This window comes from Vigna umbellata, chromosome 5, assembly GCF_029865625.1.
Source record: "Vigna umbellata cultivar VRB3 chromosome 5, Vumbellata_1.0, whole genome shotgun sequence".
Classification (NCBI taxonomy): domain Eukaryota; kingdom Viridiplantae; phylum Streptophyta; class Magnoliopsida; order Fabales; family Fabaceae; genus Vigna; species Vigna umbellata.
The window spans coordinates 67,687,621-67,713,184 of NC_142169.1; the positions used below are offsets into that span (position 1 = coordinate 67,687,621).

General features: G+C 27.3%; 4 protein-coding genes and 1 non-coding gene across 5 annotated transcripts; 2 read left to right on the plus strand and 3 right to left on the minus strand.

The window, feature by feature from the left end:
• Window positions 1-2,425: 2,425 nt before the first annotated feature.
• Window positions 2,426-3,827, minus strand: LOC124841018 (cysteine proteinase EP-B 1-like). The gene is made up of 2 exons (XM_047317183.2): window positions 3,353-3,827; window positions 2,426-3,237 (listed from the first exon to the last, which is right to left on the minus strand). Exons 1-2 carry the CDS (start codon window positions 3,783-3,785, stop codon window positions 2,660-2,662), a joined length of 1,011 nt encoding a protein of 336 aa, XP_047173139.1. The 5' UTR covers window positions 3,786-3,827; the 3' UTR covers window positions 2,426-2,659.
• A 5,476-nt stretch (window positions 3,828-9,303) lies between these two features.
• LOC124840996 (large ribosomal subunit protein bL34c-like) lies at window positions 9,304-11,259 on the minus strand. Its single transcript, XM_047317155.2, has 2 exons — window positions 11,031-11,259; window positions 9,304-9,703 (listed from the first exon to the last, which is right to left on the minus strand). The coding sequence occupies exons 1-2, from the start codon at window positions 11,221-11,223 to the stop codon at window positions 9,453-9,455; spliced, it is 444 nt and encodes a 147-aa protein (XP_047173111.1). The 5' UTR covers window positions 11,224-11,259; the 3' UTR covers window positions 9,304-9,452.
• Window positions 11,260-11,333: 74 nt separating this feature from the next.
• Window positions 11,334-11,406, plus strand: TRNAA-UGC (transfer RNA alanine (anticodon UGC)). Its single transcript has one exon. It is a non-coding gene; the product is annotated as a tRNA-Ala (tRNA).
• A 4,961-nt stretch (window positions 11,407-16,367) lies between these two features.
• Window positions 16,368-17,465, minus strand: LOC124841002 (F-box protein At4g00893-like). Its single transcript, XM_047317164.2, has one exon. It carries the CDS (start codon window positions 17,463-17,465, stop codon window positions 16,368-16,370), a length of 1,098 nt encoding a protein of 365 aa, XP_047173120.2.
• Window positions 17,466-18,284: 819 nt separating this feature from the next.
• Window positions 18,285-18,900, plus strand: LOC148198836 (uncharacterized). Its single transcript, XM_088115931.1, is given in 4 exon segments — window positions 18,285-18,312; window positions 18,412-18,503; window positions 18,653-18,728; window positions 18,731-18,900. Coding segments are annotated over 4 exon segments (366 nt in total).
• The last annotated feature ends 6,664 nt before the right edge of the window (window positions 18,901-25,564 follow it).

Here is a 25,564-nt window from a genome sequence, read left to right on the forward strand (position 1 = left end):
GAGTACATAATTTTTTTTATTAAGAAATTAAATTGATTAAACGAATGAAAAAAATATAAGACCATATTTTAAGTTGATTACATTATATTCGCGCAATGAAACATGTGTTTCATTTTCTCTATGGACTGAAAATTATGATCGAAATGTTTTAAAGAACTGAAAACTTAATATGTTTTTGGAAAATTATAATTTCTGTAGATTTTTTTAATGACTAATTAAATACTAACAATTAATAATTCTCAAACTGAAGACAAGTTTAAGTCTTTCAATAAATACTAACAATATATAATTAAATAAAATACACGCTGATTTTATTTAATGATACCTTTTTTCAAAATCTTCTTCTATACATTAAGAATGAGCTGTATAATAAATACATTCTTTCTTCCTGGATTGGCGCATGCAGAGATATGGAAATAGACCATATCACAAATCTTCAATGAGCATATAAATTCAACTACAAAATATTTATGTACTATAACATTTGGTTAAGAAATTTTTTTAAGAGTCATGGTATTACAATTAAACAAGGAGGTTAGTTTACTACATAGAATGCTTGAATGACCAATTAAACAATAATAACTAAAATTATGATAAATTATTATTCTTTAACAACAACTAAACTAAGATTAAGAATGATATTATTTCATTTCAAAGACTCATAGAAGCCATTTACAGTAGCATAAATTAATAATTACCTTTAAATTATGCATTTATTAATATAATTATTATATACTCTAAATACATACTCGATCATCCAACTGTGCTATCGTAAATACCCTCTTAAATAGATCTGAGATTTAGAAATGTCATAGAATATCACAATCTATCATTTTTAATTCAATTAATCTCTTCTACTTATTAATTTCATCACTTATTCTTCATTAAGAATTTCACAATACTATCCAACAAAATAATATATTCCTATTATAATTTTTTTAAAATATATTAAATTACTATTTTTTTATATGGTAATCAGCAAACCTTATCTCTAATAACTTGAACAAAGACATGTGCATATTAAACATATTGTTAACAGACTTTACTAACTTGAGCAAGTCATTTGTCTAACTTAAGCTAAAAATTATAAGAATATCTGGAGCACAAAAGTTTCAGTAAAGTACTTAAATTTAAGATATAAGTTTTATATATATATATATAAAAACTTATTAAAATAGGTTGATATAAACATGACAAATGTAATAAAACTAAGACCTTTATCTTATATATTATTTTGAATCTTAAAAATAAAAAGAATAATTTTCCAACATTAATATCATGTTTTTTATAAAGAATAATATTAAAGTAACATCCAAATATAATGATAAAATTAATATTTTCAGTAGTAACAAATTGAAATACAAATAAGAAATTTTAAAATTGTGAGTTTTATAATCACTTAGACTAAAATTTGTAAAAACTATTTAAAAATTATGTGACATAACATGATTGACTTAAATTAGAAAAGAAAAAGTATTGAAAAATTGCTTATAAACTTCTTGCGTTATAAAATGTTATAAACTATTTTTTAAAAGAACATTTTGTCTAAGGAACCACCAACTTAAACAAACAATTTGAATAGACAACGATAAATCTAGATTGAGAGTCTTTATTACCATTTTATGTTTTTCCTTATTCAAGCTTACAATATTCATAATTTAAATTACACTGTTGAATTTATTTTCACTTATTTTGTGTAATAATATTCATAATTTAAATGAGAGATTGTTAGAATTTTTTTTGCGCCTTCACAAAATACATTAGAATGTTCATTTTATTTAAGTTTTTAAATAAAAACTCAAAAGACATTAATAGTCTAACATTTTAAACAATTAAAATCCAAAATTCAATATTATCACTGATCTGATTATCACTTTGACATTAAAGGCTGTTAATATTTTAGACGAAACAGAATAGATTAGTTGTTGGCTACTGAATGGTGAATAGGAGGCAAAGTAAGAAATTATTTCCAAAAGAAAAAAGTAATTAGTGTTAACGGATAGAGACAAAATTCACTTATATTATAAACTGGTTTAGTAATAATAAATTAAATTAAAATTTACTTTTTATTACGGTATTAGAGTTTACATTTAAGAGTTACTCTAACCAGATTTGTTGAGTCTATTTTAATAAAGTTTGTTTAACAAAGTTTCATTGCAATGTTTCCATCCGTAAATATTTAATTTCATGCCAATATCTGCATAGTGAGTGGGTGCGATGTATCTCATAAACTTACGAAAGATATTGGTTTCTGTAATTTAATTTACAAGCGGAGCGCATTACGGTTTAAAGACAATATATTTTAACAACTTTTTTTTAACAAATTTTTTATAATATTTTATAATAGATTATGTGTCACTGTATTTCTTTAGACTTTAGGCTTGGACTTCAATACTTTAAAAGTTTCTAATCATCTGAAATAATATTTTCCGACACAATCAATAATGTTTATAATTCATTTATCCATACACGAAGCGAATAACTTCGTACTTTTAAAAAGTAAAAAGACATCCAGAAACCTAGTTTGCAAATATGGTAAACGACGGGACAGTAGAGCGAGATAAAGAAAAGACAGATGCTTAAACTTACTACAATACTAGTTGCTCCTGTAACAACAGCATGCACTCACACAAACGGATTCAGAAAATTTGTTTTGAAATTACTGAATAACTGGGTAAGAAGCTTGCATAGCGACGCCACAAACACCTCCATATTCACCACTGTCCCTCAGCAACTTCATGTATCCCTTCTCTCCCCATCTTTCACCCCATGAATTCTTGATCAACCAGTACTTTTTTCCGTCTTCGGTGGTGCCATAACCAATTATAGCAACTGCGTGGTTCAGCTGAGTGCCGCATGGTCCTTCAAATACATCGCTCTCGTAAGCCTTAAAGTTTTGATTAACAGCAACGCCAACTGACACGGGTTGGTTTGCCACGGCTTGTAGTAGTTGCTCTTCATTGTTTTCAGGTACATCTTCATATCCACTTATTTGAGCTGCGAGCTGTGCCGTCTGGCATGTTCCATCAATTGCATGGTATGGGTAGTGACTTTCGTTAGCGATACCCCCGTTTTCTCTGATATAGTTGAATGCCTTATCAGGTAAACCTCCATCACACCCGTTGCTATCGTTATCGCAGTCCACTAATTGTTGCTCTGAGAATGAGATCAACTTCTTGTTAGTTATTTGGAAAATGCCTTCTACAGCTGCCACGGCTGAAAAGGCCCAACAGCTTCCTGCAATTTAACCATGGGAGTAGACTAATGTCACAAGTGAAAGAGATCAAATTATTCAGCAGTTTTTTTCCTGTAATGCTAATATAAAACAGAAGATGAAGTTGTGATTACATACCACATCGACCTTGGTCCTTAACATCGGTGACGGCTCCTCTCTCTCTCCAGTCCAAGCTTGTTGGAATATCCTCCACATTCAAGGGTGTAGCTGAGGTTGAACGTGGTAGGCTTGAGTTCAGCTTGAGTCCTGTGTGTGAAGCGATAAACTCTTCTTCGGTTAAGTCAGAAAAAGGATTCAGCCCCAACTTGTAACTCTTTTTCCCAGCATTGTTGAACTTCTCTATGTATTCCAAGTTCTTTTCAAATATTTTGAACCGTTTTTCTTTCTCTGCATCATCAGCGTATGTGCGTCCGTGTTGGGACTTCCATTGCTGGAATGCTTCAGCAACAGAAGATTCATACAAAGTTCGGGACATGGCTTGATAAGCACATGTCCACAACATCACAGCGCAAACAGCAATGAAATGCTTCATTTGAACTGAAGTAACCATTTTCTTTTAGAGACAAAAGAAGAGATATATGTTGTATGAAAAGTGGGTATGAAAAGATAGCAGTGATTTGGCATATTTATAGCACATAAAATCCTATTGCCTTGCGATAATCTCGGTACGTATTCACGTCACACTAATCATCCCTTTCGCCCTTACGTTGCAGTCTTCTTGTTTAAGATTGACCTGAAACTGCAATTCAATGTATCCAATAAATACAGCTCAATCAATCTACATATGCTTCTTTTATTTTATTTTTTAAGGACAAAATATCTGCAATTTATATGACACCCTATAATTGTTCTCCTGTTAAATTGGTTTGTTTTAAAGTGAACTTTATTTTACAATCCTGTATAATTAAAAATTTAAATCATAAAAAAGTAAAGCTCTATATTTTAATTAAATAAAAACATACTTCGAATACTAGTAACAAAGAAATATAACATCACCTGTTAAGAAAATGATATAATAGAAAATTATGTGACAGTTTTGTAAATATTGGAAATATATAATATCGTTTGTGTAGGTAATAGAGATGTAGTATAAGTTTGTATTCAAAGCATGTATTTTTTTCCTTCTTATTTTTCGTCCAGTTCGTTTTTCTCTCGCACCTGGTTCCAGTAGTTCATCACTTACTAATACCTTTTTCACTTCGAAACATCTCTCGCCTCTCTCCATTCAAAATGTCTAGCAACAATTGTTTTTGGACCTCCATTTTTACTTTTTAAATTATATCGATTTTGACAATTTAATATGTCTTCCAGTTATTACGTCACCTGAAACAGTACTCATTATAAAACCAATATAATATCTCTTTATTTTATTAATGGAACTATCTAAATTTTACTTTTTATATAAACTATGAATATAAAGACATTTATAATTTAATATTCTACAATTACCCTCTTTATACACTATCTAAGTCTTATCCTTACTTAAATGAAACTTATTTATGTATATTAATAAAATGATTAATTTCACAATTATTTCTTGAATTTCTTTGTTTGTATACAATAATATCAAGTATTTTTCATCAAAAATAATAAATGTAATATCATATTTAATACATTTTTAAAGGTTTAAATTTACCATATTTCAATACTAATGATATTGATGTTTTAAATTTAAAGTTTAAATTTCAATGAAACTATAAATTGCTAAAACTTTTTTGTTAGTGACTCTTTTCCCACATTTCTCCTTCTCAATAAGAAGAAATTTATGAGCTTTTATATTAAATAAACAAATAAAATATTGATATATAACAAATATAAGGAAATTACTTTTTCTCCATGCACATTCTTGTTTGTACGTGTTAATATATATATTTTATATTAAAAAAAAGATTAAAAGTTGAGATGAAAGAATAATAAATATTTTTAAGAATATAAACTTTGTAAAAAATGAAAGAGTGAACAATTTGAAAATATAAAAGTTAGACTATTAAAAAAATATATATAAAGAAATCCAAAAAATAAATATTAGATGATGAAGAAAATTATATAGAATAAAATTTTTAAAAATGCAAAAAATAGAACATAAAGAAAGTTTTATAGAATGATTCTATAAAAGCAGAAAGATTAAATGATGTAGAAAAATGTAAAATAATAAATTATCTAAAACTATAGAGGATAACTAATGTAAAATATTTAAACAATATACAAAATAGAAAGTAAAATTATTAAAAAAATAAATGATAGTCAATCTAATTTTTAATATTTTTCTTGTCTTTTTGAAGTTGGATATTTTGACCATAATTAGGACTTCTACAATTAACTAACTAATTTCTCATATCAAAATATTATTATTATAATGGAGTCGGTACGATTTGGCTATTTGCAGAGGTATACGTGAAAGATGGTTAACCCATCCAACACGAGAAGATGAAGATGTCTCACATTCCAAATATTAGAAACAACTATACTCAAAGATGTGATGTGTGCCCCACCTGTTTCACTCGTTTGTCACATTATGCTTACAATATCATAAATTTATTTTTGCATGCTTTTAAACCTCAATTTCATATAATTATTTTTATTCTTTTAAAATAAATATATAAAAATTATTCCTCCAGAAAATATTACACCTCTTTTTAAGTAATTAAATAAAATATGTACTGATTTTATTCAATGATACTTTTTTTTTCAAAATCTTGTTTTATATATTAAGAATGAGCAGTTCAATAAACATAATCTTTCTTCCTGGATTGGCGCATAATATGGAGTTCTTTCTGCAGCTAGAATGTGATAATTCATATGACCTGACTTTCATTTAATTCCAAAACAAATTATATGAGACCAGAAATATTCAGTTTACTGAGCATAATAAGTTAAAGCTAAGAAATATTCAAATTGTAGAAAATTCTGAATACTGAGACTTGAAGGATTTGCAGAAGCGTTAGTGGCTTGATTGCCGGATTTTGAGCTTCATTGAGCTGTTATACAAAATGTGTCATCCAATGCAAAAACTTACTGCCAATACTAACTAACTGGATTAAATTTAACCTTCTACGAATTTTCATTTATTTTTTTAACAAAACTTGTGAAAACTGCTTTTAAAATTCTTGCATCGTAAATGTTCTAAAGTACGTTACAATGACCATTCTTCTAAGGGAATTACTAACTTAAACGAACATTTGCACTAGATTAAGTGAACAATAAATCTAGATGGAGATAGTTTTTATTGTCTGTTTAAATTTTTCCTTATTCAAGCATACAATATTCATAGTTTAAATGAGATTAATGATTTTTTTTCACTTATTTAGGTTAACAATATTTATAATTTAAATGAGATTGATCAATTCTTTACTTTGATGAAATTAAACCCTAAAAAAAACATATTAGAATTTTCATTTTATTTGAGCTTTTAAATAAAAGACTAAGAAACATTAATGGTCTAACGTTTAGACAATTAAAACCAAAAATAATATTACCAATGATTATGTTAAAGACTTTTCCTTTTAGATGAGTAGCCATAATATTTTTAATGATGGTTGTATTCTTAGGTATTTATATATGTCAAGTTAGATCTATTTTGGGTTGAATTGAGTCGGGTATCCATTGAACTAGTTAAGTTAAGTTTTGGATGATTCAAGTGGAATTAAATGTATTTTGGGTTGAGTCGAGTTGAACTCACATCTAGTCATAAGTGTTAAAAAAGTGGATTTTAAGCCTAACTCAACCCCACAAAATCAACTTGTAAAGCAAGATTTTCACCAACTTATATATTATCAATTGACCTTATCTCTAGCCGATGTGGGACTTCCAACACACACCCCTCACATCGAGGTATAGACATCATCTCAAGCGTGTGGACTGTAAGCCTAACTCAACCCCACAAAATTGACTTGTAAGATGATGTTTGCACTCACTTATATATTATCAATTGGTCTTGTCTCTAGCCGGTGTGAGGCTTCTAACAATAATAGTATTGAGTCGAATCGTGTTGAGTTCATATCGAATTGAGTAAAATTTGTCACACATTAAGCCAAGTCAAATTATATGAAACCATATCAAGTCACACAACGTCGAGTCAAATCAAATCGGTTTGAGTCAAGATGATTTGAGGTCCAATTTAGATTAAATCATTTTAGTTTAATATTAGATAAAATGGTAGAACTAATGTTTGACAATGACAAACAAGTTAAATTTAATCAAATAAATTAAGTGGATCCATAACCTTCCAATTAAGTTACAAATAATAAAAAATTAATTATGGACCAATTTATAATCAATGCAAAATATTTAGGGATCAATTGAAATACTTTAAAAAATCAGTAAAATTCTAAAAGATATTTAAAAATTAAGTTGTGTTATTATTGATAAAATTTACTTTGATCATGATGTTAATCCTGTATAAAGTCTTGTGCTTAATATTTTTTTTTCACCCATTTATTTGAGGTCAATAAGAAAACTATTTTAGAAATGAGTTAAAATTGACAAATTAATTTTACTAGTATATTTTTTATTAGTAATAAGAAATTTAGTTTCAGTTATGCAATGTGCTTTCACGCGTTTCAGTTATGCAATGTGCCATCTTACTCTATCACACTAAACTCCCATACTTTATCTATTTGGAATAAATTTCAATAACTTTAAATAAATTGTCAATAATTAAAAGTAATTTTACATCATAATTTAAAGTGTTAATAATGTTTTTTTCCTTAAAGTATAATATAGTTGTAGTTTTGTTTTTATTTCAAAGTTAGATTATCTAAGGTGTTGATACTAAAGTGTATATCATCTTTGTCTCTTAACGGCGTTAATTTTTTTTATAAGGTTAATCGTTTGTCACGTAAAACAAAGTTAACGTAGTTAAACAAAGAAAATTATATACATACATTTCTTTAATCTATATATCTAACATGACCCAACTTTGAAATATGAATAAAATTTAAGATCGAATTATAATTTAGGAATCTAACATGACCAATCTTTGAAATATAAATAAAGATCAAGATCGAATTATAATTTAGGAATCAAAGTATAAGTATAGTTCATCCTAATTTAAATTATTATGTATACATTTAGAGTATGGTTTTGCACTTAAAATAATTATTTAGTATTAATTTTAATTATTTTATTTTTTATTAGCTAATACAATAAATATATATAAGAAAAAAATAACTTGAATCATATCAATGCAAAAATCATAATTCACTATAGCTTGAAATAAAATGACTCGAATAACTACCCAAATCAATCCATAAAAAAATAAGTGTATTGAGCGATAGATTCCCCATACAAATTTTCATGTATATGGATCCTTCAAATTTTCATTTACTTCTGTAAGTTTTTCGTAGTGATTTGATATTTAAGACACAAACTCAATTCTTTTTACCTTAAATACAATTGGACGATTCTTTTTACTAGCAATTCGATTCAAAACTACATATACAGAATTTTCTTTTAGAAAAATTACATCCAAAAACAAAACATGTCAAGTGGACACAACTTTGTTACGAAGAAATCGAAATTACCGATATGAATTTTCTTTTAGAATAAATACATTCAGGAACAAGACATGTCAAATGGATACAACTTCGTGGTAAAAAAATCATTATCACTAAGAAACATGACATGTGTAATGGATACAATTTCATTGTGAAAAATTCATTATCACACTATACGACTTTTGAAATGTGAAAATAAAATCGTGTACCCGATTTCTGTTTTAATATTAAAGTCCTGAAACAACAAACTACTTCAATTTTAATTAATTACATTTAATCAAATTTGTAAAGGCTCATACGATTTCAGAAAACCTTAAAATTGTGAGGCATGATATGACTTCTACCAAAATACAGGAACATTGAAGTCGTAACGACCCATTTTCATATTCTAGAAATCACTGTCCACAATTAGAAATTCGATTCAAAACCAAATTCTAAATGTGCCCAGTAAACAGGTCTAATTTTAAAAATAAAGTGTTTAGTGGTCTATTTGGAAAACTTTTTAATTTGGTTTATTTAAAAAAGGAAAATCATCTTTGAAGCAAATTAGAGTGTAAATTGGCAAGAACGATAGGGGACAAAACAGATAAATAGCATAAAAAAATTAAACATAAAGGGTAGAAAGAACGAGTGTTAAAAAGATGAAAAGCTTGAAATGCAGAGGAAGTTGGGAGGAATCAATGCATTAAAAGAATAACAGAAGAAAGTGGCGATAATGGAGACTACTTTCCACTATTTGGGTGGGACTTGGTGCAAAGAACTTTCCGTCCCTTGGCACGTCGTCGTCTTAAAATAGCTCTTCCACCTGGTGTGCTCATTCGTTTGCGGAAACCATGAGTGCGTGCCAATGATTTTCTTGATCTGTTTCTCTTTGTCTGACAAAGAGCAGCCTTGCCTGCCCTCACAACCAACCCACCACTTTTTCCTCTTCTCGCCCCAACATTAGATGTCAACTCCAATCCAAGTGACAACCCTTGACACATTCACAATTTACTTCACATCAACAACAACTCCTATGCTCATGCAAATTAAACAAATCTGCCAAACACTTCAAACCCTGTCAGCTATTACTAACAATGCTAACAACTCTAGTTTCCCCACCTCTCTTTATCTTTATTCTTTGCTAAGTTATTTACTATGAAGTTTCAATGCCAAAATATGTTGAATATTAATTATAGATTGAGCTATTGCTCGAGTTCTCAAATGCTATCAACCATGTTAATGAAAGGATGCCATTCAGATATTCTTAACTGATGCACCTAAGATCTAGATGTAATCTTTGAACCATATTGGGCTCATTGGATTAATAAATTCAACCATTGCTACCAAAATTCTTTGAGCCAGAAGGATTAATAAACTCAACCTCCACAACTAAACCATAAAAGTTCTGGAATCATTTGTTCTTATGTTATTATTGGTGGTCAAGTCTGATTTAGAGTTTCCCAGCGTAAAAACGAGTAAATTTAGCAATATGTAAGTGAAAAACATTCACAAATGCGTCTTAAGGATTTTGGATTATGGATGGTATGATGGTTTCCTGTTTGTTACCACACTCAAGGTACTACTATAACCAGATCACAAATCCTTAGAGTGAGAAGAAGAAAGAATTTCATTACAACAACTAAAAACAATGCCGCAATCATTCAGCATCTTAAAAATTGTCATTCAGGGATACTGGTATGTATAGTCAAGTTCATAGGATTTGTTCAGACTGGATAACATATTCAGACTTCAAAGCTACTGATTGCATTTAATCCGAAAACACAAAGGTTAAAAAAGCAAGTATTTTAAACAGGTATTATTGTTCTAAACAGTGATAAAAGGCTTGTTATGGTACTCGTGTACTACATAAATATAGTTGCTTGGCTTCACTTACAACCCATTTCATCCGCAAGTGGTGGCATCAACTCCTACAAGCTTGCTTAAATTGACACAAAGAAATCCCTTTCAAAACCCAGAAGAGTAACTTCGGTTCCAAATTGTGTCCATGTTCAAGTTATATTAAACTCAACCACAATAGCATGTTTTTTTCAAAAATCCATTAGCAACATAGATCCCTACATCCCTATTAAAATAAAGAGAAATCACTTCCAATTCAAAACTGCCACTATCCCAACTAGAACAGCTATTAAAAAAATGTTTAAGCTTGGCATACCATACTTTGACAAGGAAGAATTCAGCACTTCCTAAATAAAACTAACAAAAACAATGATAACCAAAGGACAAGGAAATTCACCAAGAGTAACCGATTGTGTAATTAGCGAAGAATGAGATGGGAAATAAAGGCGAGGAGTGAGTACCTGTAAAGGAGGAAGGGGAAGAGAGGTGGGAAGGAGAGGAGAGGAAGGAAGAATGGAGGAGAGGAGAGCGAACGTTGAAGAAACTGCTGCGGCCAACGTTGAGAGACAGTGAAGATGGTTTTGGGGCAGTGAGAATGAGAGAAGCTGAGGGATTGGGCCCTTTCGTGGCTATGCAAAGTGATAAGGAAGCCATTATACACCTTTTTGGTTTATTCACCTCTCTGAATACAAATTTAAGGGGAACAATGGGGAGAATATTAAAGTATAAGTATATAAAAATAAATTATATATGGAAACTCAACTGGGGATGTAGCTCAAATGGTAGAGCGCTCGCTTTGCATGCGAGAGGTACAGGGTTCGATCCCCTGCATCTCCACTTTTATTTTCATAAAACATTATTTGTACCATTAATTGATATCAATTACCATAATAGTTATTTTTTTCAACAAAATTTTGTTATCATTTTTTTATTTTGACATTTATTACCATCATCAACAATTTTACTACCACCTTTATTATTATTATTATCACTATTAATATATAATTTTATAATAAATTACACTAAACATTAATGAGAATTAATATTTACCTTATTTTTATTTCACCAACTTGTATATTGGTCTATCACCAGACTTTTATAAAGGATATGGTTTTTAGGTATAAAATTTTAAAACAAATGGAAATATGAATATAGTTCAATTACTTGTAGTTGGATAAATTTAAATTCAAACTTGAAATGGTTCATACTCTCCCCTTTTTCCAAAGTATGTTTTGTCTATTTATATTCTTTTTGAAATGATTCTTACTCTCTTCTCTCCAAACTATCATCACTTAATTTTTATGGTATCTATTACTATTCTTTTTATTGATACAACTATTAACTATTATATTTAGTTTCAATAATTTTATTAAATCTATTATTTTAAAAATCATTATTATTACTATTGTTATATTACATTTATAATCATCTTGTTATTATTATTTTTAGCACTATTACCATCATATTTATTTATTTTATAATTTTTGTCATATTTTTTATGGTCACATTCATTACCATCATCAATAATTTTACTACAACCATTATTTTTATTATCATCATCACCACAGCAATATATTAATATATAATTTTTATAATAAATTACAATAACATTAATGAGAACTTATATTTATCTTATTTTTATTTCATCAACTTTATTTTGGTCTATCACCAAATCTTTATAATAAAGGAGATGTTGTTTAGGTACAAATTTTTAAAACAAAATGAAAATATAAGTGGACGAGAGTAGTTCAAAGGATATATTGTTTAGATACAAAATTTTAAAACAAATGGAAATATGAATCTACCATAGTAATTCAATTACTCTCCTCTCTCCAAACTACGATTTGTTAACTCATTTTTTGAAATTGTTTTGTCTGTTCAGGTTCTCTTTTAAGATAGTTTTTATCATGAGATGACATCATAAATGTTGTACTACTCATTTTAAACACATTTTAATAATAGCTGAGATTATTTTCAATAAATGTTAGTCTAAAGATTGTTTTCAACCAATCATTATAAATGTAGTTAAAGTTATTTATCAACTGGCATTATATATTAGGTCTTTCTGACCAAAATATTAATTAGCTAAATATATTTTTTTATTGAAAGTAACCTTTTTGACCAATAAATTAAAATCATACTTCACTTCGAGAGTTATTTTCTACTTGAAATGAAAAGAATTATTTATTTATTTATGTATATTATAATTATTTTTTAATTAATAATTATAATTTATAACTATTATGTCGATGATTTATTTTTCAGTAGATATTAATTATATTTTTCCGATTTAAATTTATAATATTTTTTTTGTGTCATTATTTTTATTTTATGATATTTTTTTTGTATTTGATAACTATTTATACCATAATAATGACGGGGATGATCACGATATTTTTTTGTTTGGTCTTGTTAGAAGCGTTGAAGGTAACCAGACCATTCTCTCCGTCCGAAATTCCTTTTTTTCATAAAAAGAAGCCTCCGGAGAGAGTTGTAATTCATTATCACTGCTGAGAATGCTGCAACATATGCGTCGGTTAAAGGACAATTTGGAAGCTCTATTTTTGCTCTTGAGAAGGGGCAGAAAAAGAACAATGAAACCATGATCACACAGATCAGATTTATCATATGGTGATACTTTTAAAGAAGCAGTGTTCCAATCTTTGCAAACACAACGAAAACTGAGAAAGTCAATAAGCCCTAGACCATTCGCAATTTGCGAAAGCAGGTCACCAGGTAGATCTGACCACTTCCCAGTCATGTCTCTCCTTCAATCTGCCTTTCACATCGTCATATATATTGCACCCTGCATCCTACAAATATACATACACATAAATATATACATCTACCTTTCAATATATATACAATACCAACCTTACTCTCCTCACTTTCAGTGAAGTTTGTTTTCATTTTCCGTTACAGAACAAAAAATCTCAACAACTTCAACATCTCGGTAAGATATTTTCAATTTATATGAACGCGTTGGATTATTTGATTAAAATTGAGTTTAGGTTGCATTCTTACAAATTCATGACAAACTCATATACATTTATGAACATTCCCAAACGTAAATACAATCTTTAAATAATTATCACACAAATAAAAAATCTTAATTATTATTTCCTTTTTCTATAAGATTATAACTAATTTTCTCCTATTAGGTCCACTAGCCACTATTCTAGTGACTGTCACCATGGCCAGTGTCATCAGGCCGTGGTGGTCAGTGATCATGGGGAGCCTAAACTTTTCGATGTACAACACAAATTGAAAAACTATGATATTTTAACAATTTAAAAAATATTTTTTCTTGCACACATTTTTATTTATTTTCTATTTTTATTGGCACATATTATCATGCTACGAAAGGAATATCAAGTGCAAGTATTGTAATAGCCATTTCTAATAATAAAATATAAAATTTAAATGACAAAAAAAACTAAAATAACAATAATGATATATATTTATTAGGCGGTTGTATAAAAAACATGGGAATTGTAAGACTAAGCTAATCCGTTGTTCAACCCCCTGAAAGTTGAGTTTTTTTTACTGTGAAGTACTATTTCCTTTTTTTTTCTTTTACTCTCCCACTTTTATTTCTAATTTAAATTATTTTTAATTTCTATTTCTTTTGTTGGAGTTTACATTTATAAAGATCGTGATTTCTTTTATAATATATAATAATGTTAAATTTAAAATTATAATTTTTAAAAAATTAAAATTTCGTTGAGAATTGAAATTGAGAGGGCTCAGAGGCAACACTGAGATAGATAGATCGAAAAGAAGGAATGAAGGACAAAAATAATAAAGTAACGATCATACAGAATATTGACACGTGGTCAGTTTAGAATAATGAAAATGACGGGATGATCTAAAATTTCAATATGTATAGAAAAAGGGGCTCGTAGACAAAATTGAAAGAGAAGTTATATAAAGGTAAAAAAAGATGCTAAGAAAGAGCAACACTCTATTTGATTTCTTTTATCAGTTTATTTCATTTTTTTGGTAATTTTGTTTTTTTGTATTTACATTTCTTGTATTTTTCAAACATCTTTTATTTTAATCCACTTTCGTCTATACTATATATTTTCATTGCATGAATTCTTAATTAATATTTACATAAAAAGATAATTCAGAAAATTATATTTTTTTTTGTGAAATTGGTATAAACTATTTACATATCGATTTTGTATTAATCGTGGAATCCTGAATGAAAACCTTCTAATTTAGTTTCAAAAATAGTTGTTCGCTAATACACATATCCAAACCAATTCGAGAGACAGATACATCTTAATGTTTTTTCTTGAAAATAAAGTTTTGATCGTTTAAATATTACTATTAGTTTTTATTTTCAAATTACCTTTTAATTTTACACATAGAAAGCTGTTTTTATTTTTAATGAAAAAGTATAACATCAGTTTGAAACCACTTCCGTCCATTTAATTTTCAAAATCTACCAATTGGCGTTGACGATAAAAAACATTTAAAATTACTTTTAAAACTAAATATAAAAAAATATTTAGGTTAATCTTTTAATTTATGTTTTTCTTTTTTAGTTCCGAGCCTATAGTACCAGTTTATATTTGTAAAATAATAATTATTTTTTATTGAGATTTCAAATACAGTTTTATTTGAAAAATTATGTAACTTGTGTTAATTATATATTTTAGAAAGTGAAAAAAAAATCTAAGTATTACATCAGAGTTATCTATTATTTATATCATAATGTATAAATATAATTGATTTTTGTTTTTTCATTATGGATAGATATTTTTTATTCTTTTTATTTTATTTTTGTTATAATTTATTTGTTAATAAAAATGAATAAAATTATTAATATGTATTGTTATGTAGTAAGATATTTATTACATAAAATATTTTAAATATTATATTTATTACATAAAATATCTTAAACGGTTAAGATATTTATAAGCCACTAACTATATTTTTTGGTAAGGTGATTATTTTTATTTTGCTTATAAATACAATGACAGGCAAAAGTTCAGGTATAACAATTGCAGAAGAGCAAGTATCCCAGACAGCCAGGAGCAACAAAGACATACCGGACAACATTGCAACAAAGACATACCGGACAACATTTACACCAAAACGTATAAACTAATTATTTAACGCTATAAAAAAGACTAAAAAAATATTTAATTATAATGAATTAAAAAATGAAACTATCAACCTAAATCTGATTTAATTTAATTCAATTTCTTTTACATTTAAATCGAACTAAATCAAACCAAATATTGTTTAAATATATTTTGTAATAAAATTAAACCGGAGATCCTTTGTTTTTTTCTTCGATGTAAATTAAATATTTTTTTTGGGTTTAAATATCTTCTAAAAACTTAGAATCAATGAATCTTTCCTTTCAGGCAAGCTCTCTAACGTGCAGTTTATCCTTTCTTTATTAATTAGAAACATACCTTTCGATTTTGATGCGCATTTAAAAAAATAATAATATTTTTAGTTTTATAGTTGATTCATTTTAAATTATTTAATATTTTAAAATAAAAGTATCAATTAATTAGTGGTATTAGATAGATATTCAGTAGAAAATATACCCAAAAAAAATCTGCAAATCTTATTTAGTATTAAATTATTGAATGCTAATTAAGGAACCAGAATTAGAGAGTAGGGATTAATTATAAAAACTCCAAATCCTTAACCATTAGATGGTTTGGAACTACGGGCAATTAAAAAAAATACCGAGCAATGAAATATATATTTAGAAAGAAATAAGAAACCCGTGAAAGAGTGAGCCAAAGGGAAAAAACTGAAACCCTAACAAGTTACCATGTCTGATCTGGAGGAACATAGCAATATTTAGGTTTGATCCATACTCCTTTAAGATGACGGCTTTCAGATTCCTTGGGCGCCTTTATGCTTTCATTCCCAATTAACAAGTCATAATTACCAGTATTGCGTGAAACTGTAGTTCCCACAGTAGAAATTGAATCATTTGCCTCTAAGAATGTCCCTTTACCATTATTATTACGGTGTTGAAAAAAGTTCTCACTTATCCTGTAGCTCAAAACTACCACATCTTCAGGACTAGCTGTTGCTGGACGCAGATAATAACTCTTCCATTCACTGCTTTTAGAATCGAAGCTAACCAAACCTTGTTTCCCGTCCAAAAAGTGAAACTCATCCCCTTCGTAGAACAAAGCTGTCCTCATTGTTTTAAAATTGTAACCCTCATACGAGTGCCTGGTCCACACCGTCTCTCCCCTGCAAACCATGAAAAGTTGTAACTCAAATTGACTCAAACGGTTAAGCACAACAACAGTGCAATTTGGAGCAGTGGGAGCAGATGAAAATGCTGCAACGTGGTCGGTTACTTCGGCGATTGGACAATTCGGAAGCTCTATTTTTGCCTTTGAAAATGGGCAAAAAAAGAACAAAGAGCCCTCACGAAACAGAAGTAACCATCCTTCATACGATGCAAGGCATGCTGCCCCTTCCAGTTCTAGGGTATGGCTGATGTAGCGTTTATGCTTGCTGCTCAGCAACGAACACTGAGAACCTTCTCCTTCGTAAACGAGGAACCAAGGTTCACACGTAGACGAGTTATCTTCGTGTGAGACTTTTGAAGAAGCAATGTGCCAATCTTTGCATACACATCGGAAACTGAGAAAGTCCATGAGCCCTAGTTCACCCGCAATTTTCGATAGCAGGTCATGCGGCATATATGACCACCGTTCTTCTTCCACTGTCATTCTGCTATCAATTGGAGTTGGATCAACGTCTGAGTTTGATGGTTCTATTGGACTTGGATCAACGCGTGTTGAAGCATGTGAAACTTTGAAACAAAGGATATTCCAAAATGCTTGAAACACATCAATGCAATAGGTAAGTGCCCTTAAAGCAACTCTCAAAACTCGTCTCATCGTGGTTTCTTTTATAACCTAAAAAATTTGTTGAAACAAAAGCTGCGAGAAACTTGCTAAACTTTTGTTCACAGGTGATTTTATATATATATAAACAGTCAAACAACAAAATATAAAGAGAACAGTAACAGAAAGATATTATAATATACGAATATCAATAATATACGAATATCAATAATATCTTTTTCCTTTTAAAATAATATCTTTTATTTTTAAATGAAAGTGCCGCATACTACACTTTAAATGCGAATGACTTTTTATTCATTTTTTATGAAAAATTTTATTATATTTAATTATTATTATTATAATAATAACAACAGTTAAAGTATAATTATAAATATATTATAATTGTGTTATCTTGTAAAACTATTAAATAACTATAAAATAGGCAGAATGATAGACTATTTTGGTTGAAGAAAGGTAGTGGGAATTTGGGAAACAATTAGAGGTAACTCGAAACGGTGAGGAGGAAAAAAGAGATAGGAAATTAAAAACTGAGAGCGATGTTGGGAAAATGAGTTGCGATAAATGAGGATAATAAATATAAACATAAGAGGATTTGGGAATGTAATTAAATGGAGATGTATTAAGGAATTAAGAATTAAGGAGTCAGTATGATTTGTATTCAAGCAACCAACTTTCATGAACTGAATAAAGATAGATGTTATGAACTTTGGGATGATAATAATATAGAATGTATACATAACGAAGTTAAGAAAGAATAGGGGATACTTACTATGTGGCATACAAATATATTGTAATATGAGAGGAAAGGGTTGAGCATATGAAGAATTAGTAAAAGAGAGATTATAGACTTCAATGACTACTGTACTGAAAATTTTGAAATGTTTGAACTCCCTTACGTAGGAAGAAAGTACACATGGTATATACCCAATGGAATGGATGGACCAATGATCTAGTTGTAAACAGTATATATACTTCATAGGCATTGTAATAAAGAATACATTAGTAGATTGGGGTCCAAGACCGTTTAAATGTCTAGAAGTGTGGCACACTGATAGTAGATTTAGAAACTTTGTGAAATAGAAATGGAAAAGAGTACAAAATACAAGGTAATAGCATGTGGGCAGTAAACGAAAAATTCAAAAGGATGAACACGAATTAAAGATTTGGAACAATGATATTTTTGGTTATACTGGTAAAGTAAAAATGGGTATAATTACGAGAGTTGGAGAGTTTGGAGTAATTTGGATGAGGAAAGCAAGGTTGAGCGTATAGAACTACTTAGTCAACTTAGGTTGCTAAATCTAAAAAATAATCAATAATGCAACAAAAATCTAGGATTAAGTGGATAGCACAGGGAGATACTAACTCCAAATTCTTCCAATCATATATATTAAATGGAGATCACTCAAGAACAATATCAAAGGGTTGGAAATATTATGAGAGTGGTGTGAGGAACCTGAAATTTTAAAAGAAGCTGAGGGAGCTTTATACAAAGAAATTGTTGGCAACACAGGATATTGGAATTAGGCTAGATAATATCCATTTCCAACAAATAACGGAGGAAGATAACAATATGTTAATTAATAGATTTGATGAAATGAAATTAAAAAGGCAGTATGGGAATGTGGTAGCAACAAGAGCCTTGGCTCATATGGATTCAACTTCAGCTTTATCAAGAAATTTTGGGATGTTATAAATAAGAAAATCATATTAAATTATCATCATATTATAAAATTACAAGATATTAAATTATATATTTATTACGTTATAATTTATAAATAAATTTAAAATTTTATTTATATTTATTTTTGTTAGTTAAATATAATATTATTATTAAAATAGACTGTAAAATGAAAGTAAAAAAAAAAGTGGATTTCAAAAAATAATAATGTCAAACTGATCCTTTCTTGACTATTATAAAGGTTTACTTTAATATCTTATTATTATTTAACTTTTTACTATCATTTTTCCAATTTTGTTTTTAAAATTAGACAATAAACACGTAAAAAAAATAATGAGTGTATTCTTATTTTATTCCTAAGATTAGATGATAAACCCATTAAAGATGGTTACTCCCTCCACAGGTTGCTTCATGCATTTCCTCATTTCTATTTTGTCCTTAAAAGCTTTTTCTTATAATGCAGTTCTCACCTCTACACAAATAAACATTTATAAAATAAACATTTATAATGTTCACAAATTAAAATCTACAAAAAAAAATTAATAAACTAAAAAAAAATTAAAGAGTTGAAACGCAAAGGCTTGAACAAATGTGGAAAATCTGTTCAGCCTTCAACGGATTTCTCACATCCGTTCAAGTCTTCATGTTTCTCTTCTTCTTACTCTTACACATCACACCACATACATCCATTTATAGAGCATATATACAAAAAGAATGAAGCCTTAACCACAAAAATATGCAAGGAAAGAATAAACCAAGAGAAAGAGAGAGATAGTGAGGGGTGAGGTTTGTGTGTAATTAGAGAAAAAAAAAGTGAAGGGGTAAAGACCGCAGAATTAGAGTTTTGAAAAAGATAAAAAAAAATTAAATGATAAAAATTAAAAAGTTTTTGGAATAAAATAAAATATGGAGAGATGTAAGAAGCGGTCCAGGTGTGGTGGAGTGAGTAACTCTCCCCCATTAAATTGTAATGACAAATGACAGCTCATTCTCTAAACAATAAAAAAAAAGATCATTAAATACTTAGAAAAACATAGAAATCACGTAAATAGAAAAAACATTTAATTATTCTTGCAAATACAGGAATAGAAATTATATTAAACCTTTTTAAAGTTTAGCTTATTAATAAAATGAGTTAAAGTTAAGTTCAATACTGAGTTGTGTTAAAACAAAATGTAACTATGTAAGTTTTATTCATCTGATTTGTAAATTCACCCAAGTACACAAACTAAATAATTTTATTTTTCTTTTACATAAAAATAAAAAATTATTAATCATTTTTTTTAATATTAAAATTTAGTTTTATATTTTTGAAGTTCTTAACTATTCTTTTTTATAAATTAGAACATATTAAACTATTTAATAAAATATATAATTTTATATGTATATATAAATGATATTATTTTTAAAAGTTAAATAAAGTTTTGTAATGAGACTAAATCCACTTTAACCTTAATCCTAATTCATTTGAGAAGGGGTTTTAGGAGTTAGTTTTTTCTTGCCCCACTTGAGAGACTTTCTAAGAAGAAACTTTTTTAAAAATGGATTAGGATTGATCATGGATTATGAGTCAAGTTGACAACTCAAATCATATATATATATATATATATATATATATATATATATATATATATAATTAATAAGGTGATGGAAGAGAGATAAACAAAAAAAAGTGAGATAATGATAAAGATAGATTATAAGAAAACATGTGATTCGTTAAGTTGGGATTTTCTCTATCATAGGATAGAGAGACTATGTTTATATAGATAGTTGATAAGTTAGATTAAGAAGTATAATGCATATATGTAGTGTGTATAGCATAAAATGATTTAATGGGAATATATTTGGATGAAAAAATAATTATAATAGTGTGTATTACATGAAATAATTTAATTAATTAGACTGTGTTGAGATTAAGTTGCTTGATATATGATGATTGTGTGAAAGGAAGTTACTTAAATATTAAGTTTGAATGTTATAAATATACACTACCTTAACTTTTAGTTTAGTAGTTAAAAGAGTTCATCTAATTAATATAGTTGAGATTTTACAATCTTATTATTTATTCCTTAGTACTTAGTTATTTTTATCTTATTTTGCACGAGGCAGAATTTTCTTAATTTTCACTTTTTAAGAAATAAGGTATTAATAATGACAGAAAATAAGTTTTATTTTATTTTATTTTTATTATAATTATATGAACGTTTCAAGATATATATTAGGATTTACGTATAAGTATTTTAAAGGTAATCACTCTTCCTTATTTAAAACCAATACAGGTATGAAAATAGTATATATTCATGGTTCTTAATTAATGTCTTTTAATTACTATTTGGTGGAAAATTTAGGAAAAACTAACTATAAGCATATCATACAAAAACTGTAAACTCGAGAAATTCAAATGAAATAAACGAAAAGTAGATTGAAAAACGTAACAATATTAAAAAAAACGACATTTAACATTTTTTTTTGTAGAAGAAGCTCGTATTTTGAAACAATATTGCAAATACAAGAAAAACATAATTTTCATTCTAAATAATTTGAATATAATATTATGAAAATCTACTCAATTATTGATTCCATTGAAATTTTGGATTAAAGGACTAATATATTAGGTTGTTGATTGACCAGTCTGTATTAAAAAGTATTATACATATTTAATACAATTTGAAAATGTAAAAATAATTTTAAAATTTATGTGATAACAGAGTGCTGATTAATATATAAATTTTATATATGTGTATTCAGATCTAAATTTTAAAATATTTATAATAAAAAAAATGAAATTTCAATAATAAACAAAAAAATGAAGATTGATGGATGTTGTGGCAAGATTTTAATAACTGGGTTTGAATTATAGTGAGTTATTAATGTGAGTGTGACAGGATTGAGTGGAGGTGTTTATTTGAGTGACGTAATTTTGTAGGCAGATATCAGCATAACTTGTTAAAAGAAATATTATGGTAGTGACGAAAGAGACTTAGACTGGGTGACAAAATTTGTTATCGGGAGTTAAGATGTGCACGTTTTAACAGCCACAATTGACTATTGCATGGATAAACAAGATGATGAGGTTAACAGAGAGAGTGGAGTATGGGTCCTGAGGGCCCAATTTGGTGCATGCTTTTGGATCAGTCTAATCTGTGGCCGACATGGGTTGCGTGCTGCTCTGGGTTTCTTCAGACCTCTAAACTAAAAGAATCTTTTGGGCTTTGGGCTGTCAGAGAGGAATGGAGGGTGGCTAATCACACCGGAGTTGGTGGAGCTTCCACCTCCACTTGTATGGAGGTTGCACTATGTCCGACGTAACATTTCATACTACATTTTTTAGTCAAACTTCAAATCACACAATTGCAAATACAAAATTACATAAATTCAGATATAATATATTCATTATATGATTCTATGCACAAACTTTACTATGATATTCATTATTTTACATCTTCTTATGTATCATTGATTAGAAAAAGTTTTTTAACAATTTTTTAATAATATTTATACACTGTGTTATAGCTCTTGATTGATCCATTTTAAATATATATTCTAAAAAAATAATGATATATAATTTATTATTAAAAAATTATTAATATATATTCCTGTTTAACTATTAACACTTTATTAAATATTAGAGATGTTTATCGGTTTTCACCACGTTAAACATTTATCTATATGATTAATTAAATCCTTTAAAATAATAATTGTGTGAAACATCAACAATCTAGTAGTATAATATTGATTGTTTATTCTTGTCATCTCAGCATCCTCTATCATACAATTAAGCATGGAATGATCATTCTTTAATCAATTATGAATAACTAAAATTTCGAACAAAGAAAATTAAAGAAAAGAAACATAATAATAGTTGCGTATAATATCTTTTGCATTGCATGGACGTCTTTTTCTTTTATAAATGTTTGAATAGACATCTCTGTATGACCTGCCCTTTTATTTTATTGGAGTAATTTTCTTATTATAATTATAATGTAATGGATAAATTTAATTAAAAAAAATTATTCATTTGTTGAGCAACTTTAATTTAAACATTATCCTTAAACATTTTAAATGAATTTGTGTACTCTTACAAGACCATTATTATACTAATGAAATCGTGACCAAATAACTGAGAATTTCATATTGACAATTTGATGACCATGAAGTTTGTATAATGGAAGTTATCAAACGAGTTGAATCATACCTAAATCAATAATTACTATATTTTCATTCTAACAATTTGATGAATCAAATATTATATGAAAACTTATTTTAAATACTCAAATTCAGTATCCCCTTTCTGAAAAATAATTTAGCTTCTATACATTTTAATTAGTTAGTGTGAATATCTAATAAATTTAATACTATTAATCTATTTATATATGACTATGAGTTTACTGTTTTTTTTTCATTTATGGTAAAAAATTTATTTTATTTTTACATTTTTTTTACGTCAACTTTTTTATTGTGATAAATCATAATATTTTTTATTGCATTGTTTATTTTAATCTACAACTAATTACAATACTTTTATTTCACAATATTCACATCATATTAAAAAAAATATATTATCAATTTTTATATTATACTAGTACTAACGACCATTCTTTCAACTTAAAATATATTATTTTATTTTACTTATTTTAAATTTGATTTAAAATTTTTAAAGAATTAAATTGATAAAAATAGCATAAGTATGAAAATAATATATAATAATATAAAATTTAAAACTATAATTAAAGATATTGACATGTGTAGAAAACAAATAAAAATAGTGTGGAATTGAATAAGTTATTGTAAATTAAAGTAATTTCACATGATTGTCAAATTCATCAAACATGAAATATTACAATTTTTATTATTTATGTTGAGAACAAGATAATTACTAAGAGATGATTTAGATGAATATAAGACATTAAAAGAGTACTAGACAAAGAAATTTTTGGAATTGAGATCTCAATATCAAAATCAAATATTTTTTTCTCTCATCAAGTATTAGATTATTGAAATAAATTAAGATGAGATGACGTGTAAACTAACAAATTCTCTCATTGAAGGAGAGTTGAGGTTATGCATGAAGAAAGATCAAAATCTAATTAAGAGGGAGAGTTATCAAAGATTTATAGGAAAGTTGATGCATCTCTTTCGCCCCAAACCAAATTTAACTTATGTTCATAGTGTGAATAGTTAGTTCATGCACAATTCATACGAAAAATACATACAAATTCTAATGTATAAAAAAATTACTCATGAAAAAATAGTTTTGTTGAAGAAGAATTCCAACTACAATGATCAGATGAATTATATTGAAACAAAATAGGCAAGTGTTCTTAATTATATAAGATCAATGGACACTTCACATCTGTAGGAGATAATTTTGTCTTCAAACTCGACAAAGGTTTATGCATTAAACTACAAACTAAAAATGTATATATAAACATGACATTCAATTACATTGTGATAATAAAAGTGTACGTGATATTACAATTTTTATCAATATGATCACATGAAACATTTGGAAGTTGATGGTGTTTTCATAAAAAAAAACTTGATAAAAACATCCTAAAGTTTTCAAAATATTCTATTTAAAGGTAATTAATAGACAAACCAAATTTTCAAAAAATTATTAGACAAATTAGAAACATGTAACGTTCCTTTCTAGAGAGAGTTTTGAGATAAAAAACATTTTATTAGCCAAATGATAAGTTTTGTACAGTTTAATTTACTATTAATTTATAAAAGTAAAATGTTATAAAAAAGTTTCTTATATATATATATATATATATATATATATAATATGAATTAAAATTATAAAATAAATTCTATTTTTCAGTTAATTCGACCTTTTAGAAACAAACACAAAAATTTAAAGGAAGAAAATATAAACGGTTCTTAATTCAACTTTTAAATAACATAAAACTTTTAATATGCAGAAAAAAGGAGAATACCAATACTATCACAAAATAGATAACAAATATAAAGCATCAGCGCATTAACCTACATATCATTATTTTCAATACCAAGTAAGATAAAGTTTTATTTTCATTACTATAATGATACATATTTACTTTAAATGATTATAAAAGCGCGATAGTAAATAAAATTTGTCATAGGTATTAAAAGCATTCCATATTTGTAAAAAAAAAACACTTTAGAATTTGGTAGACTGATTATCATATTATATAATATCCAAATTCATTCGAAATTTAATGATTTATTATTATATAATATCGTAATTAACGAGTGTATATTTTGATTGAATAAATGAATTAAATCATTAAATCCGATATTTTATATATTACAAAAAAAATTACGTTTTATAATTTTTTAATATTATTTATAAAATATAATGTTAGAACAACGTATAAATTATTTAGATTTAAAACAATTCAAAATACTCCGTGAAACTTAAAAAATAATTTAGTTCCATTCCAAATTAGGTTCACCAAAATTATTTTAT